General features: G+C 42.1%; 1 protein-coding gene across 4 annotated transcripts in view; it reads right to left on the reverse strand.

Moving 5' to 3' along the window:
* The window catches only part of GCC2 (GRIP and coiled-coil domain containing 2), a 36303-nt gene extending 20569 nt beyond the window's left edge, over positions 1 to 15734 (reverse strand). Inside the window, exons 1-7 of one of the 4 annotated variants that reach the window (XM_072135831.1) lie at positions 15547 to 15734; positions 13615 to 13671; positions 12034 to 12118; positions 8036 to 8103; positions 6839 to 6943; positions 3603 to 6494; positions 2616 to 2676 (exon numbers count right to left, since the gene is read on the reverse strand). In XM_072135831.1, the coding sequence (XP_071991932.1) occupies positions 2616 to 2676; positions 3603 to 6494; positions 6839 to 6943; positions 8036 to 8103; positions 12034 to 12118; positions 13615 to 13671; positions 15547 to 15552 (3274 nt within the window). In that variant the 5' untranslated portion in view covers positions 15553 to 15734. Of the gene's footprint in view, positions 1 to 2615; positions 2677 to 3602; positions 6495 to 6838; positions 6944 to 8035; positions 8104 to 12033; positions 12119 to 13614; positions 13672 to 15290; positions 15392 to 15463; positions 15500 to 15546 lie in introns of those variants that run through there. The other 3 variants (XM_072135832.1, XM_072135830.1, XM_072135833.1) reach the window with 3 other exon arrangements.
* Between the last annotated feature and the right edge of the window lie 1673 nt (positions 15735 to 17407).

The raw sequence follows: 17407 nt of genomic DNA on the forward strand, positions 1-17407 counted from the left end.
TATGGATAGTAATAACAACAGGTAATAAAGCTGCGAATAGTGCCATTATGTAGACGCTACACAATTGGGTAATTAGTGCCAGTATTCTGCTGCGGAACCCACAACTTTAATTGAAATGCTGTTGATAGAAATATTTATGCACAACTCTGGTAGAGTAAGGGTATCAAAAAATAATGGATATATATCCAGTAAAATTTTAAACCAAGTGTACTGTATAAAAATTATGCAAAAAACACAATCATTTGGGCACTTTTTCTGGCATAGTGCAAAGTTAGACTAGACAGTGTTATAGAGACCCCGTTACCAGCTTTACATCATTTAACTAATAGCCCCATCAGGTAGGGTATGACCAGAGGTCGCATTAACGCCTCACCACGCGTCATAGACGCGTGATGAGGCGCCATTACCCCCCAAAATAATTGCCATGGGTAAAGTTACGCTTGGCAATTATTCCCTGTAGCGCGCAGGCTGAGCGGACCGGCGCGCGCTGCAAAAGAGGTAAGTGTCTGTAGCGCGATCACAGCGCGCGTCGGGCTGCTCAGTGGGACACGTGACACAGTGATCTGTGTCATCAGCGCTCGAGAGCGACAGCGCAGGCCCCGGGATACCTGTGGACAGCAGGGCTGCTGCTCCCTGTCCTGCTGCATCTCCCTACCTGCCCGCAGCTGCCTGCATTTATGTGATCCCGACGGGACTTAAGGCCGGGTGAGTGTCGTGTCGTGTGCGCTGTGTATTACTGAAATCTTCATACTCCTCCTCGGGTAAAAATACTCCTCAAAAATGGTGAGAGGAGTATTTTTACCCTTCTGGAAAAATGTTAGTGCGACCTCTGGGTATGACATTTGCTTACTAGAATTTGCTTACTAGTTTCTTTTTGTTTGTTTTTTTACTGAACAGTGATCAATTTAGAACCTTTCCTGTTTGTTTTCACTGGCAACTTTAAATCAGTGGAAAAAAACTTAAGTGTGAAACCACCCATTAACCCCTTAAGGGCGCAGGGTTTTTTGCTCATTTCTCATGGTTCACCTTCAAAAACCGCCTTTGTGCGTAACAAATTTTACTTTTCCATGATGTTATTTATTATTCCATGCCGTGTACTGGGAAGCTGGAAAAAAAAATTCTAAAATGTGGAAAAATTATTTTTGCCATCTTCTGACCCTAATAACTTTTTCATACTTTGGTGCATGGAGCTGTTTGATGTGTCATTTTTTGCGAAATGAGCCGACGGTATCATTTTGAGGACTGCGCGACATTTTAATCACTTTTTATTACATTTTTTATGTCATGTAAAATGGTGTTAAAGTTGCGCTTCGGACATTTGGGCGCCATTTTCCGTTATGGAGGTCATCGCTATCTATAACCGTTATTATATTTTGATAGATCAGGCATTTTGGGACACGGCGATACCAAACAGGTTTGTGATTTCTACTGTGAATTTTACTATTATTTTTGACCTTTTTAAACTTTTAATTTTTCTTTTCACTATTTCTTAGACCATCTAGGGTACTTTAACCCTAGATGGTCTGATCGTTCCTACCATATTAATGCAATACTACTCTATTGCAGGAAATGGCGTTTTTGCATAGGATTTATTACAATGCGCCACTGGCTCATTGTAACGAATCTTCTGAAGCCATGCAGCCTATCATGACAACCGTTCATGTTTTAAGTGTTGCCGGCACTGACCGCTGGTGTTAGCGATAATATGCAGCAAAGCCAATCTCTGTATGACACCATACACCCATCGTAGCTCTGCAGCAGGTATATCCATCGCACAGCGTGAAAGGGTTAAAAAGAATGGGACAGTAAGGCAACAGTGACAAATAACTGAAGCCAGGAAGAGAAAACCAAACTATTTGTGTCCAGAAGCCAAAATGGGTTTAGTGAAAAATCATGGATGTAAAAAAATCCAAAAAACACCAACATGAATCTACCCAAAACAGTGTTGAATCTGGCAAAACTGAAGCACAAGGCAACTATCTATGATGGCAGCAAATGTTACACTGCTATAAACTAGTAGAAGAAACTCTTTTGTGACCGGAGCTCAAAAACGAAAAAGACGATCCATGCAGGTTTCCTCCTTATTTGTGCACCAAACACAAGGGATCACTTTCAGGGATAAGTCACCATTCAGACCAGAAACCGTCAATATTTTCACTCCTGTCCTAGTCTCCTCCACTCACTGCATATAAGAGACATATCCAGACATAGTGTAGACAGTTTCAAACTTTTAAAACTTTTATTTCCAGTTCTACTCACATATGTAGATAAAAAATGCGCATATCACAAATAACTCCACGAGGACGCCAATCCTTGCCCATCTTTTTCGTTTTTGAGCTCCGGTCACAAAAGAGTTTCTTCTACTGGATTATTGAATAGTGGATGTTTCCTGGATCCATCTAGGACCGTTAAGGACAGCTCATAAGAGGGAAGGTGCAGCACCACGCAATTTTTTACTGCTATAAACTGCAGCACATCTCAGAAGTAGAAGATATTTAATGGACAAAACTGCAGCAATTAAACATTTTACTTTGCCTTAATTCCTGCAAATCCATAGCATTACATAACTTTTACCACTATAAATTGATTCAATATCGCCAAGTGCAGTTCTCTACCTATTTTATCTTGAAGATCAGCTATAAGTGACTTCTGTTCAAGATCCAATGAAAGCAAATCCTAAAGAGAGAATAAAAAATTAATTTGAAGAGGTTGATCCAGGTGTTAAAGTGAATGCAAGTTTCTAGCTTTTTACCCCCATAAATAAAACCTGAAGACCAATTAACACATAGACTGGGAGATGCACAGTAAACATTACTTCTCCAGCTTTTAATATCTTAGAATTCACATTCCAGTAAATGCTAATGCATTCATCCTGAGCTCATAATTTTAATCATTAATGTAGAAACACCTTATTCTAAATGAAGGAAATTCTCCTGTCCTTTATTTTGTACAGAACATTCTGCATAATAAAATATAATGTTTGCATCTACTTACAGCTTACATAAACATTAAAGGGCTCCTCCAGCATCATGGAGGATATTCTGACACTGATAAAGCAACCACATTTCATTAAATTAATTTTATTGTGCTTCAGTTTAAATGACATCGTCTAAGGTGGCAATAAATAAATATCATTCCTTACTTTACCTCCTTCTCCTCTCCAGCTCCCTAGATACAGGCACTCATGCTTATTGGTCAATGAGAAGATAGGGCTGTTTGTATTGAGGATCAAAGGGGCTTCCGCATTTTTGATGAAGTGGGTGGGGATGTTTGTGTTTAAGATGTTAACAGATGTTATAGAGCCAATCCTATTCTGCTCTGTGGTTTCATTTTTATGGAGACATAGGGGGGGATTTATCACAGATTCCATGACAGTTTTCTGGTGTAGATGCAGTGAATTATTTTGAAAATTCTTGCAACACCAGTTCATGCGTTTATAGGGTTTGGGCTCTCCAATCAGAAAGTAAGTGTCAGGCGAGATAAGGATCAGGCAAGTCTGACAGTTACTTTCTTCTCTCTCTCTGCAAATAAATTATCTATCAGCAACCTTAAATTATAGAATCTCATAAGAAATCTAGAAGTTATTTGGGAACATGTCTTACCTCAATATTACTCACTTCCTGCTTACAAGTGTCCTCTTTGCTTTCTATCTTCACATCTTTTTGAGTTTGGTCACTAGACTCCACTTCAATAGGTTTTTCCTTCTGTAAAGCATTAAGAGCTGAATTTAAACCATCTATACGAGAAATAGAGTCCTGGTTATCCAGTTTAGATTTTTCAAGAGCATTCTTCATCTCTAGCAGATCTCTTTGGAGAGCTTCTTTGTCTTGAAGTGTTTCCTCCAGTTCTTCCTTCAATAGTACCTTTTCTTTAGAGTAGTCACTTAACAAGGCTCTTAGATCTGAGCACTGCATTTCATACTCTTCACGAAGCCTCTCAAGCTCAACAGATGTCTCCTCTTTCTGTGCAAGCACATTTTCTTTATCATCCTTTAGTTGGAGAACAGCTTTGTTAATATTTTCACAAAGTGGAACAAAATCTTGATCTTTGCATTCAATTGCCAATATGTCCTGAAGAACACAAAGCTGTTGTTGAAACCTTTCTATTTTCTCCTCTTTGCTTAGAACAAGCTTAGTGACTTCATCCTTTTCGCTGATGATCAGTTGTACTTTCATTCTCAAGTCACCTAGCTCCTCAACAGAGGCAAGACAGTGACTGTGTTCAGAATGAAGTCTATCAAAGTCTTTAGAAAGAAGATCCTTCTCATCACGAAGATGTAACACTTCATCTTGCCACCTTCTGGAGTCTGTTTCTATGTTTTGTTTGTCAAGCAACAAGGTGTCTACTTGCTGTTGGAGATTTTTAATCTCCTGTAAACTCTGCTCAGTAGTGCTCAATTTCTGTGTCAACTCCTCAATCATATGCTCCAACTGTGCAATGAGCTTGAGATGACTTTCTGCTTCCTGCTGAAAGTTTAAAGCTTTTCCCTGTTCACTCTTAAACATTTCCTGAAGTTCAAAAAGTTCTTTACTTACATGCTCCATCTTAGAAGTTACTTCAGCGTTTTGCTTGTTAGTCTCTTCTATTTTCATCTGGAGATCTTTTACTTGTTCTTCCTTCTCATGTAAAGTAGCAGTGATCTCTTCATTCTGCTGTTGCATCTTAGAAGATATCTCAGCGTTTTGCTTGTTAGTCTCTTCCATTTTCATCTGGAGATCTTTTACTTGTTCTTCCTTCTCATGTAAAGTAGCAGTGACCTCTTCATTCTGCTGTTGCATCTTAGAAGATATCTCTGCGTTTTGCTTGTTAGTCTCTTCTATTTTCATCTGGAGATCTTTTACCTGTTCTTCCTTCTCATGTAAAGTAGCAGTGATCTCTTCATTCTGCTGTTGCCACCTAGTAATTTGGAGGAGCGTATCTTCACCATCACTCTGTTGGGATAGCCCAGAATCTTGTAGTTTTTGTGTCAATTCTTCCACAGTATTCTTCAGTTGTGCAATAAGAGCAGCCTGGCTCTCAGCCTTTTGCTGCAATGCCTCCACATTGACCTGCTCACTTTGGTACAGTTGTTGTAGTTTCTGTATCTCTTCATGGAGGACAGACAGCTCAGCTTTTTCACAGGATTCATTTACTTTAAGTTGAAGCTCTTTAATAAATTTGTCCTTCTGATGCAGAGACGATATGTATTCTTCATTATTACGTTGCAGTGTTGTGATCTGAAGTTGGAGTTCTTCACATTCACTTTCCTTTGATGACAACGTTGCCACCTTACTTTGGAGCTGATTCACAGTTTCAAGAAGGTCATTTTTGTCCTTGTAAGCAGTTCTCAGCTTCTGCTGGAGTTCCTGGACATCAGAAGCTTGTTGGTGCTTCATGGTTTCAAACTCCCGGCTGATCTTACCTGCAGACTCCTCAAGTTCTGCTTGGAGGCTGACAAATGTCTCCCGCAAGCTCTCATAACTGCTTGTGGCTTCTTCTTTTTCTTGATGAAGTCTTTCACACTGCTCTTTCAAAATCTGGATTTCATGGATAAAAGATAATTTTTCATTCTCATAAGCAGATGTTATTGATTGTTTCAGCTCAGTCATTTCTTTCTTGTGCTGATCTCTCATACTTTGCATATCTTTGGCATTTTGCTGGGTCTGCTGCTTATAGTGTGTTTTAGTGGACTCTAGTTCTGTCTTTAACTTCTCTATTAGACTATTATACTCCTCTATAGCAAGTTGAAGTTCATTTATTTTAAATTCTAATTCTTCTCGTTCATGGAAATATTCACTCTTTAAATGCTCAACTTCTCTTTCTAAACCAACCTTTAAATTGTTAGTGTAGGTGAGTTCATCTATTAAGAGACTTTGTCGAGATTCCAAATCGTTAACAATACATTTTAATCGCTGAACTTCATCTTCTTCATTTTTAGATGGGACATTGGACTCATCACTATTAATTTGTTTTGGTTTATTATGCTCCAAGCACATTTTCTCTTTCTCAATATATTGATTGATCACGTCTTGCAATTTACTTTTCTCTTTCTCAAATTCTTTGGTGGAAGTTTCAAGCTCATGCATAAGGTTTGATGCTTCCTCTTGATGCAGAGCCTGCAACTCCAAAATCTTTGCATGAAGACCTTGGATCTCACAAAAGTACTGTTCCGAAACAGTTTGAGCATCTTTAAGTTTAGTGATTCCGTTATCTTTCTCTTCTGTACTAGAATCTAAATCTTTCTTCAGCTTAGATAACCTTTCCTCATAGACTTCACGCTCTTGCTCCATCCTTTTTAGATGTTGATCTTGCTCTTCTTGTTGACTCAGTTTATCAATTAACTCTTTCTGTTTCATCAGTGCTTCTTGCAGTTCTTTCTTTACAGTATGTACATCTTCTTTGTGGTTGTTTTGGGACTGCAACAAGTCACTGTTTAATACTGCTATATCTTCTAAAAGATTCTTGTTTGACTGCTCCAGATGTTGTTGTAACTCGTTAGCTTTAGTGGCAGCTGCCTGTAAAACACAATCACCAACATATTTACTATAAAGAAAAAATATTATTTTCGCCATATTAGGACAATAATAACGTTTTCATACTCTGATGTACAGACCTGTGTAAGGTGTAATTTTTTTGTTGGAAGAGCTGATGTTTTCATTGTTATTCTGAGAACTACATGACCTTTTTAATCACTTTAAAATTTTCATGTTTTAAATAATAGTGAAAAAGTGGCTGACATTTGGGCACTATTTTCCGCTACAGGGTTCACTGCTGGGAATAACCGATTTTATATTTTGATAGAACACTTTTTTGGGGTGCGGGGACAACTAACTTGCTTAAAATTCTATTTGTTTATTACCTCAAATTCTTCTTTTGTTTTATGTAATTCTTTCTTCATAGAAACCACCTGTTGATGGACCTCAGCTTTTTCTAGAAGAACGGAATCCAGTCTTTCAGTAAGAGCCTAAAGGAAACCAAAGAAATATGAATATTTTAATGTACACAGCTAGCCTATGAAATTGTTTAACAGTAATTGAAAAGTGATAAAAAAAAAAAAAAAAAAAAAAACATCCTTCATTGTAAGAATCACTAAAACTATGCAGAGTTCCCAGGGTACTAAAACAAAGCCCAAAATCTGTGAGGATATGCTGTTCTGTGCATCCTAATTGAGGGGAACCATAGATTGAAAAATTGCGATCAACCACCGATTTAACATTTTACATTTGGGAAATTAGGTCAGCAACTTAGCCACCAGGATGCTTTAATAAGTTCCCAGCATTATTTGAACTTGTCATGTACCTTTACAGAGGCAGTGACACAGTTTCGCATAAGGAATTTGTACTGTAGCTTCACAGCTCATTACAATGAGCAGAGCAGGTCTCCCCTCCCCCTGCACTTCTTGCTTCTGCTAGATTACACAAGCAGAGGGAAAGAGCAGGGCGAGGACAAGACATGTTCTGCTCATTTTAACAGCCTGTGAATCTGCTGCACTGAGGGGCTCTGGTAACAGAGCTTAATTAACCACAGTCACGGTGTCTCGATCCATTATTAAATGCCTCTGGCTTATCATGCTTGATTTTGATGGTAGATTTCAACTCCAATATTTTTTTTTCCACAAACCAAAAGTTCTTGGGATGGTAAACTACTTTGCCTGTTAACTTGAATATCCATGTGCAGCAGTTTCTTTGCGATTCTCACCAGTTTAGCCTATTCCTGTAGTTGCTGTCTCCGCTAGCTGTGCCGATTTTTCCTGCGATTTCCAGTTTACATCTAACTTCAAAGTTGGTTTTCTAGATGATGGCACCAAACTGGGCCATGATCAGTGAGGGTTTAAGCCATTTGACAACATACTGGTAAGGGTTTATTAGGTAAATTTTTGCTGACAGGTTCCCTTTAAGTAGCTAAACAGTGGGGCTATGACGTGTGGTGCAGCTGTACCTGCGTTATCACTACCCTATGGTCGAACCACAAAGCAGACAGCTCGTATAACTGCTGCCTTTGCCACAATGCAGAAGCCATTCTCATGCACTTCTACAAGAGTTTATAATAGATTTACCTGTACAACATCATCATTGCCTCCTGCAATTGGTTTTGATTTAAGTTCTTCCACTTCTTTTTCTAATTCTGCAAAATAAAAATAGTAACAAGTCATACCTACAACAGTGGTGTTAAACTGTGGGGGCCAAAGACTTGACTCTTGCCTACTTTCCAGGGTCACACTTTAAGCTGTAAATGGTTTCTGTAAATCCTATCCACAATAGGGCACGTGAAGTAGCGTTAGTACCTGGTATTGCCCAGAATATTAAATAACTGCTGTTAGCATAAAATGGGTTAACAAAAAATATTTAGCACATAAAATCATAAAGCAAAGACAGAAATTTGCTATGATTCTCTATCCGCCAGTGTTCACACAGTCCTGTAGCAGGGTGTATCTCCTGGCGGGGCCCCCATAAGAATTGGGGTCATTAGAGGGCGGTCCTGCAGTGGCGCAATGTGTATTACTCCATCTGTTCACATTTCAGCCCCTTTCCCCAGAACTGATCCAGGAATGTGTCCTCAGCCTGGGAGAGGGGAGGGGTGTTACTGAACACATCCCTGTGCAGAGGAGTGACATCTTTGTGTCTCACCCATAGGTGCGTTTAGCTCCCCCTCTCCCACTGCTCAGTCAGTCCTTGCTATAGTTCTGGTATTCTATTGGTTAATTACCAAGGTTGGAATAAATAGTCACTGTCTTCTTCTCATTCCTTAAAGCAAGGGATTGTGGTGGAGAATTCAAGAAGAACTTGCAGATATAAGACTGCAGCTTTGGATGTGACTAGAGTCTCACAGTTCATAGAACGACAGATTGATACTCCAGTCACATCCAGTGCTGCAGTCATCTGAGAAGCTATAACGATAATTAGATGATTGCAGCTATAGATGTGACTGGAGCATCAGAAGTTATAGAAAAATAGATAGGAGACTCCTGGTCTGGATGTGACTGTAGTATCAGAGATGATCTAATGCCTCTACAACATTGTTGGCTAAGTGTTGCAAACACAATTATATTAACTTAAAGGGAACCTGTCACCAGGAGAGCCATTTTTAGCACTCCCCCAGTCCCCATAGCGCATAGTACATACGCTGCCAAAGTGTTTTTGTATTAGAAATTGGTTTTACAGTAAAAAAGATATGTTATATTGTACCTTTCATTAGCATGTGCTGTGTGACTAGGCAGTTGCCAAATGGGAGGGTCTGGAAAGGAGCAGTCCCCCCCACCCTTGGGGGAACAGCTACTCCATGCGACCTTTCCAAATATATGAAAACACCCATCACTGGGCTTAGCGACGCCCCCTGCTCCTCTACAGCCAATCCTGAGTGTGGGGAGTTATTCATATATTTGAAAAGGTCACATGTTTCCCAAGGGTGGGGGGGGAACTGCTCCTTCCCAGCCCCTCCCAAAAGGCAACTGCCTAGTCACACAGCAGTCAACACTTTGTCAGTCTATGTACTATGCTATGTGGAGACTGAGGGAGTTCTAAAAACGGGTCTCCTGGTGACAGGTTCCCTTTAAACATAAACTGCCTTTTACTGAGAATGTCCTTCATTCCCTTTAGCAACGAATCAGAGCTCAGAACTCATATTAATGACCTGTAGCAAAATAGAAGCCGAGATGTGATTGGTTGCTAACTGCCACAGCAGCCAACATACAATGGCTCCTGTATACTGTAGGTTACGAAGTGTATTTTTGAAACCAGGGGGTGAAAATTCTCACTCAAAACATAGTCTATAACATTCCCTGAGTCATATGAGGTGTCTGTTCAAAATGTTGTGATTGTAACTGCGACGGTGCAGATTCCTTTAGCAGACATACACACTTACATTCAGCTTTATATATTAGATCTGAGAGGCGAGAACAAAGACCCTACTTAAACGAGCCAAGATTTGTTTAATGGGGTACATGAAAATGAGCTTCTAAATTAGACCCACCATATGGGTTCAGCACTCTAATTTACTATGCATAGTACATATCTCCATGCACACACTATGCTACTGTATCCGAATACATACATGGCTAGGTGTCAGAGGAGAGTAAATGCATGGACAGTGTATATACATAGACAGACATAAGATAGTTTGTTGTAAGACAAAAGAGCACATTCAAAAAGCTGGGTATTGCACACAGTACATGAATATGTTGATCTACAACATTGCTTCACCAGCTTTTCACTTCTAATCTGACATTTACATGAACCCTTTCATGGCTGGGGATGTGATGTTTCTACTTGCCTAGGGCAAAACTAAACCTGACCTTTTGTAAAGCTGCCTTCTAAGTTAATGAACCCTCGAATTGTCTATTGCATAGCATTATGACGTTGCTGTATTACTGGGGACAGATACTGTATGTGTAAAACTGAAACTATCTTTCTTGGCTTTGGATACTACACATAAATGACCTCCATTATTTGTGACCACGAAAAAATACATTTGTGCCACAAACCTAATCATTTAAATCTTATTCCTGCAGGAGGTGCAGTTTTTAACACATCACATGCCCTGCATTTACCCTGCCCTTTTCACAGGGGATCTTGGGTAGCAGTTTGAGGAGCTGTTTTTACCTTAAAACCGCCTGCAAAGAATTCTACTCAATAGGAAGAAGAGATTCAGACAATCACTATCTTGGGACGAAAAAACTGCTGAAACCGTTGTGGGTAGCATGTAGAGAGATGAGCCCAATTTTATTAAGCTAATCCCCATGCAATCCTGAGGCTGAAACCTGAGCATCTCACAAGGTCCTTAAAGAGGACCTGTCACCATCCTGAGTAACAATGGCTGCTGATAAAGGGTTACAAGTCCTATCACCTAAGACTAGCTGCCAGTGGGGGCTGTACCTTAATGACAGATGTTTTTCTGATATGCAAATTAGCTTTTCTGACTCATGTCTGATCTTTGTGACTCTTCTCTCTCAGGCTGTCAGCGAACCAAGCCCCATTAAACTGACTGACAACTCTGTGTCTCTTCAAATCACTGCTCTGCCTCCTTATACATTTTTTCACACAGTGCCTTGTGTTACATTCATGACATGTGACATCATTGCAGGTCCTTCAGCCTTTTAAAAATAGCAAACTGTACCCCATGTATGCGATCTCATGAAATCAAAGCAGCCTCCACGGAGGATGGAGAGGAGTAGAAGTCCATGGAGGCTGCTGTGACTTCATGTGGTCAGATACATTCATGGGGTACAGTTTGCTATTATTAAGAGGCTAAAGTACCTGAGATGATGTCACTCTGGTCACATGACATGAACCGTGACCAATATGGAGGCAAAAGGCACGGGGCCAGATGAGCAGGACACGCCCCCTCTGATGTCAGGTAATATGAGATCAAAGATGTTGATTTATGTGGATGTCACCGAAACAATTTTTAGCTAAAAGAAGGGTGTCAGTCAGTTAATAGAGCTCTATAGGAACCTGTCACTAGCTGTATATATGCAAATGTGACTGGTTCCTTTTAAGCATAATTTTAGGGAGCTGTCCTTTTTAAATCCAATCCAAAATACTTCGTATAGACACCCTTACTGTCCTCATATACAGATGAATAGTAACAGACCATATCAGCTCATATGAAGGCATACATTCTTCCAGCACAGCCCACTTATTTACTAGGTATGAGCAAGAAGGGGTAAACATACATTCATGAGAATATAAGTTATTGCAAAAAATGTAAAATTTACATATGCAATATAGATTTTGTCAGTATGTAACTGGCACAAGGACTTAGAGTTACTGGTTAGGTAAGCTCAAGCCGAGTGTTTTCCTTGCAGCAGGGCCTCCTCAGCATTGCAGTGCAATACAAAGCTTCCATTGAACTCAATACTGCCTCCGTCATGCTCTCCACTTTAACTACAGCAATTACCTTCATCATCTCTAATGGCTTATATGTACAAGCTCAGAACAAATCACAGTTCCAAACTTCTGCCTTGCAAAGCCACCAGCAGACTATTAAAAACAGAAACCAACACAAAGAGTAAACCCACACAAAAATATCATTAATCTAAGTATGACCCATATATACCTGTACATCTTGACTTTACTTTCTGAATGAGCATCATCTGCTTTTTGGCAAATTTGATGAGATCTTCTTTAGGCAGGGTGTCCAGCTATAAGACATGTCAAATGAAAAATCTCTGAATGCACAGCTGTGAAAATAAATATAACATATATATTTCTATTCTGTAACATTTCCCTGTGTATAGTCAGATCTAAGGGATATTCCCAACTTTGCAAAACATTATATAAGGCTTCCCTTCCCAACCACCAGGTCAGGAGTTTTGGTAATGACTGTATATGGCTGTAATCCTCATGGTGAAACACTGACATAAAAAAGTGGTTTAGGAGAACATAGCATTGCTCTGGTAACAACTGCCTCATTAGTATTAGGATAAAACTTGGAAGACCACAAACAAAAAAGTTGATAAGAATTAAAATGTTATAAAAAAAAATGTATATTTTTGGAGTGTTGGAGGAAACCAAGGGACCCAGAGGAAACCCACGCAAACATGGATAGAACATACAAACTCTTTGCAGATGTTGACCCTGGGACTTGAACCCTGGTCCCCAGCACTGCAAGGCTGTAATGCTTACCACTAAGCCACTGTGCTGCCCCGTCTCCTCCCTGCTGCCTCAACATTTTCATCCTACCTCCGCCTGCAGTATCATGACAGCAGAGGAAGTTTCAGCACACAGTGGGAGGCAGAAGTGCTCCTTGCACACTGTAACAGCCTGTGAAGCCAGAGCACAGAGGGGCCGGTAACAAACCCAAGAGCTCTTCTGCCTATTTAGCAAAATTTTTTGATTTTAGGAGTAAGGAGGCAATGAAAAACAAATATAAGATTGTCCCTGGTTTATCATGCCTGAATTTGATGGTAGATTTCCTTTAAAGTGATTGTCCTCGATTTTGAAGTACATTAGGTATGGCTTTGTGGGCTATAAAAACAATAAACCACTTATATTTGCCTTCTCCAGTGCTCCTGCTACAACCTGAAACTAATGCTGTGGCTGGGACGGTACCATCAGCTTTGGTATAACAGAGACTGGCAGTGATGGGAGGTACCACGGGAGAACGGAAGTATAAGCAATTTAGCCATATAGAACATTATTTTTTAATCCTGGACAACCCCTTTAAGATTGGTGCTTGCTGACACACACTGGATACCTTCATTGCTTCCATCCTGGAAGTAAACGTTTCTCCTGGTTATGCCGTGGACATGTGTATGGCTTGTTAGAGGAGAGATCACTGTTACACTGTACTGCATCCATGAGATCATCACATGACCACTACACATTGTCAAAGTTAAAATGTAACTTTTACCTCTAGAAATCCATTCTAATACATTCAGTCAATTAAATATTTAGAGTGCAGTTGCTGAGAAATTTACTCTTTAGAGCACCCTAAAATTATAGTTTAACATCAGCATCTTTTCATTTATCTTGGATGTTTGGATGCCAAGTTTTTAACTAATAGAGTTAGAGAAAAATTACAGCTACAGCGATTCCTAACACCTTACAGGAAGTACAAAAGTAAGAATGAGTCAGATAGTTGTCAGACGCAGGTTGCACACTCCATTAAATATACATTATACATTTATCTATTTACCTTGGACTTTCCTGCTCCAGGGGTGGCTGGCGATGAGACGACATCCTGTCCAGTGTCCTAAATAAAGTAGGAACCAAGTACAGATTATACATCAACTACCATTCCATTAAAATACACTGCTTTTACTTATTTCTTCCCCCACACAGAGTATCTCTAACATTATAAGCTTAGATACACCAGCTCAGCACCACGACGTTGTGTCCCCCTCACAGGGTAAGCTTAGATACACCAGCTCAGCACCATAGCGTTGTGTCCCCCCCTCACAGGGTATCCCACATTATAAGCTTAGATACACCAGCTCAGCACCATAGCGTTGTGTCCCCCCTCACAGGGTATCCCACATTATAAGCTTAGATACACCAGCTCAGCACCACAGCGTTGTGTCCCCCCTCACAGGGTAAGCTTAGATACACCAGCTCAGTACCAGTGTTGTGTCCCCCCCTCACAGGGTATCCCACATTATAAGCTTAGATACACCAGCTCAGCAACATAGTGTTGTTTCCACCCTCACAGGGTATCCCACATTATAAGCTTAGATACACCAGCTCAGCACCATAGTGTTGTGCCCCCCCTCACAGGGTATCCCACATTATAAGCTTAGATACACCAGCTCAGCACTATAGAGTTGTGTCCCCCCTCACATGGTATCCCACATCATTAGCTTGGATACACCAGCTCAGCACCACAGCGTTGTGTCCCCCCTCACAGGGTATTCCACATTATAAGCTTGGATACACCAGCTCAGCACCAAAGTGTTGTGCCCCCCCTCACAGGGTATCCCACATTATAAGCTTAGATACACCAGCTCAGCACCATAGGGTTGTTTCTCCCCCTCACAGGGTATCCCACATTATAAGCTTAGATACACCAGCTCAGCACCATAGTGTTGTGTCCCCCTCACAGGGTATCCCACATTATAAGCTTAGATACACCAGCTAAGCACCATAGGGTTGTCCCCCCCCCCTCACAGGGTATCCCACATTATAAGCTTAGATACACCAGCTCAGCACCATAGTGTTGTGTCCCCCTCACAGGGTATCCCACATTATAAGCTTAGATACACCAGCTAAGCACCATAGGGTTGCCCCCCCCCTCACAGGGTATCCCACATTATAAGCTTAGATACACCAGCTCAGCACCATAGTGTTGTTTCCACCCTCACAGGGTATCCCACATTATAAGCTTAGATACACCAGCTAAGCACCATAGGGTTGCCCCCCCCCCCTCACAGGGTATCCCACATTATAAGCTTAGATACACCAGCTCAGCACCATAGTGTTGTGTCCCCCTCACAGGGAATCCCACATTATAAGCTTAGATACACCAGCTAAGCACCATAGGGTTGCCCCCCCCCCTCACAGGGTATCCCACATTATAAGCTTAGATACACCAGCTCAGCACCATAGTGTTGTTTCCACCCTCACAGGGTATCCCACATTATAAGCTTAGATACACCAGCTCAGCACCATAGTGTTGTGCCCCCCTCACAGGGTATCCCACATTATAAGCTTAGATACACCAGCTCAGCACCATAGTGTTGTTTCCACCCTCACAGGGTATCCCACATTATAAGCTTAGATACACCAGCTCAGCACCACAGTGTTGTGCCCCCCTCACAGGGTATCCCACATTATAGGCTTAGATACACCAGCTGATCACTATAGGGAAACATTTACCCTTATACAAGGAATGTGGTGTTGTGCAGCACAGAATATGTAACACTATAAGCTTAGATACAGCAGCTCAGCAGGTCACACTGTGAGTGGATCTGTCGCCCTCCCCCTGATCCAGTATCACACACAGCTAGGAGTAGGACAGGAGTATAACCAGTGCACAATCCATATCCTACATCACCCCAAGGACCCGCCATGACCCCGGGCTAGGTGCCCAAGTGCCTGAGCCGGCTCCCTCTCATGCCCCCCACATTCTCACCTCCATTTCCGCAACTATTGCCACAATAAAGCTATATCCTGGTAAGCTGGAGGACCTTAGATGACGTCACGGTCATGTGATCAGTCACATGTATGGGAGGGGTAAAGCTTTGTGCCGAGGTGGAAAGTGTGAGGTGTCCGCCGTGGAACAGGTTCTTACAGTGTAAGAAGCCGTACCCCGGAAAGACTGGTTCCTGCTATGGCAGAGCTGATAAAGCAGCAGTTCTCTGCTCATCCCTGCTGCAGGCGTCACATGACAAAGCAGCAGCTCCCTGTCTATATATCACGTGACTCCTGCAGCAGGGAAATGCTGTTCTATCATGTAACTCCTGCAGCAGAGCTTTCCAGGGATAGACAGGTAGCTGCTGCTCCATTATGTAACTCCTGCAGCTGGACATGTACAGTACGGACCAAAAGTTTGGACACACCTTTTCATTCAAAGAGTCTTCTGTATTTCAAAGGGGTTACTTGAGTTTACTAATAATTTAGGGCCGGGCTATTTAAAAATAAAAAATTTGTACTGACTTCCTCCGGCACTGCCGATGTCCCGTGGTCCATCTGATCTGTGTACCGGTTCGATTACAAGGGCAGTGTATTGCGGTGCATTAGAAGTGTCAGCCTTTGCATCAGCCCCTGGCTGGACCGAGCAGGAATGTGCCGTAGGCAGACCCGGGGACCTTCATTATGTCAACGGCTGCCCGCATACGAAGACCGCACCCTGCGATCGCATCTCGGTGTGCTGGGAGGGAGAGACCCCCTCCCTTTGCAGGTATGTAGATCCTGCGGTCACTCTATTGACCGCAAGATCTAATGGGTTAACAGCCGTTCTGATCTGGACTGTTAGAGCAGGGTCCCAGCTGTCATGAGACAGCCGGGGCACTGCTCCTCCCTGCATGGGGGAGTTATCCTAAGAGCCCTTAGTGACCAACGGAGAAATCCGTATGGTCAGTCACTGGGGGTTAAGAAATGAAGGTCAGTCATTCCGTAAAATTGAAAGTGTCTCCAAGTGCAGTTGCAAAAACCATCAATCGCTACGAATAAACTGGCTCACATGAGGACCACCCCAGGAAAGGAAGACCAAGAGTCACCACTGCTGTGGAGGATGAGTTCATCCAAGTCCCCAGACTCAGAAATTGCAGGTTAACAGCAGCCTCAAGAACAACTGTTAAGAGGAGACGGTGTGGTATGCTGGCTGCTATATATTGTGGGGGATGCTTGCTGCTATACTGCTATATACTGTGGGGGCTGCTGGCTGCTATATACGGTGGGGGCTGCTGGCTGCTATATACGGTGGGGGCTGGTGGCCGCAATATACTGTGGGGGTTGCTGGCTGCTATATACTGTGAGGGATGCTGGCTGCTATATACTGTGAGGGATGCTGGCTGCTATACTGCTATATACTGTGGGGGCTGCTGGCTGCTATATACAGTGGGGGCTGGTGGCTGCTATATACTGTGAGGGATGCTGGCTGTTATACTTCTATATACTGTGAGGGATGCTATATACTGTGAGGGCTGCTGGCTGCTATATACCGTGGGGGCTGGTGGCTGCTATATACTGTGAGGGATGCTGGCTGCTATATACTGTGGGGGATGCTGGCTACTATATACGGTGGGGGCTGGTGGCTGCTATATACTGTGAGGGATGCTGGCTGCTATATACTGTGAGGGATGCTGGCTGCTATATACTGCGGGGGATGCTGGCTGCTATACTGCTATGTACTGTGAGGGATGCTGGCTGCTATATACTCTGGGGGCTGCTGGCTGCTATATACGCTGGGGGCTGGTGGCTGCTATATACTGTGACGGATGCTGGCTGCTATACTGCTATATACGGTGGGGGCTGGTGGCTACTATATACAG

This window comes from Engystomops pustulosus, chromosome 2 (genome assembly GCF_040894005.1).
Source record: "Engystomops pustulosus chromosome 2, aEngPut4.maternal, whole genome shotgun sequence".
Classification (NCBI taxonomy): Eukaryota; Metazoa; Chordata; class Amphibia; order Anura; family Leptodactylidae; genus Engystomops; species Engystomops pustulosus.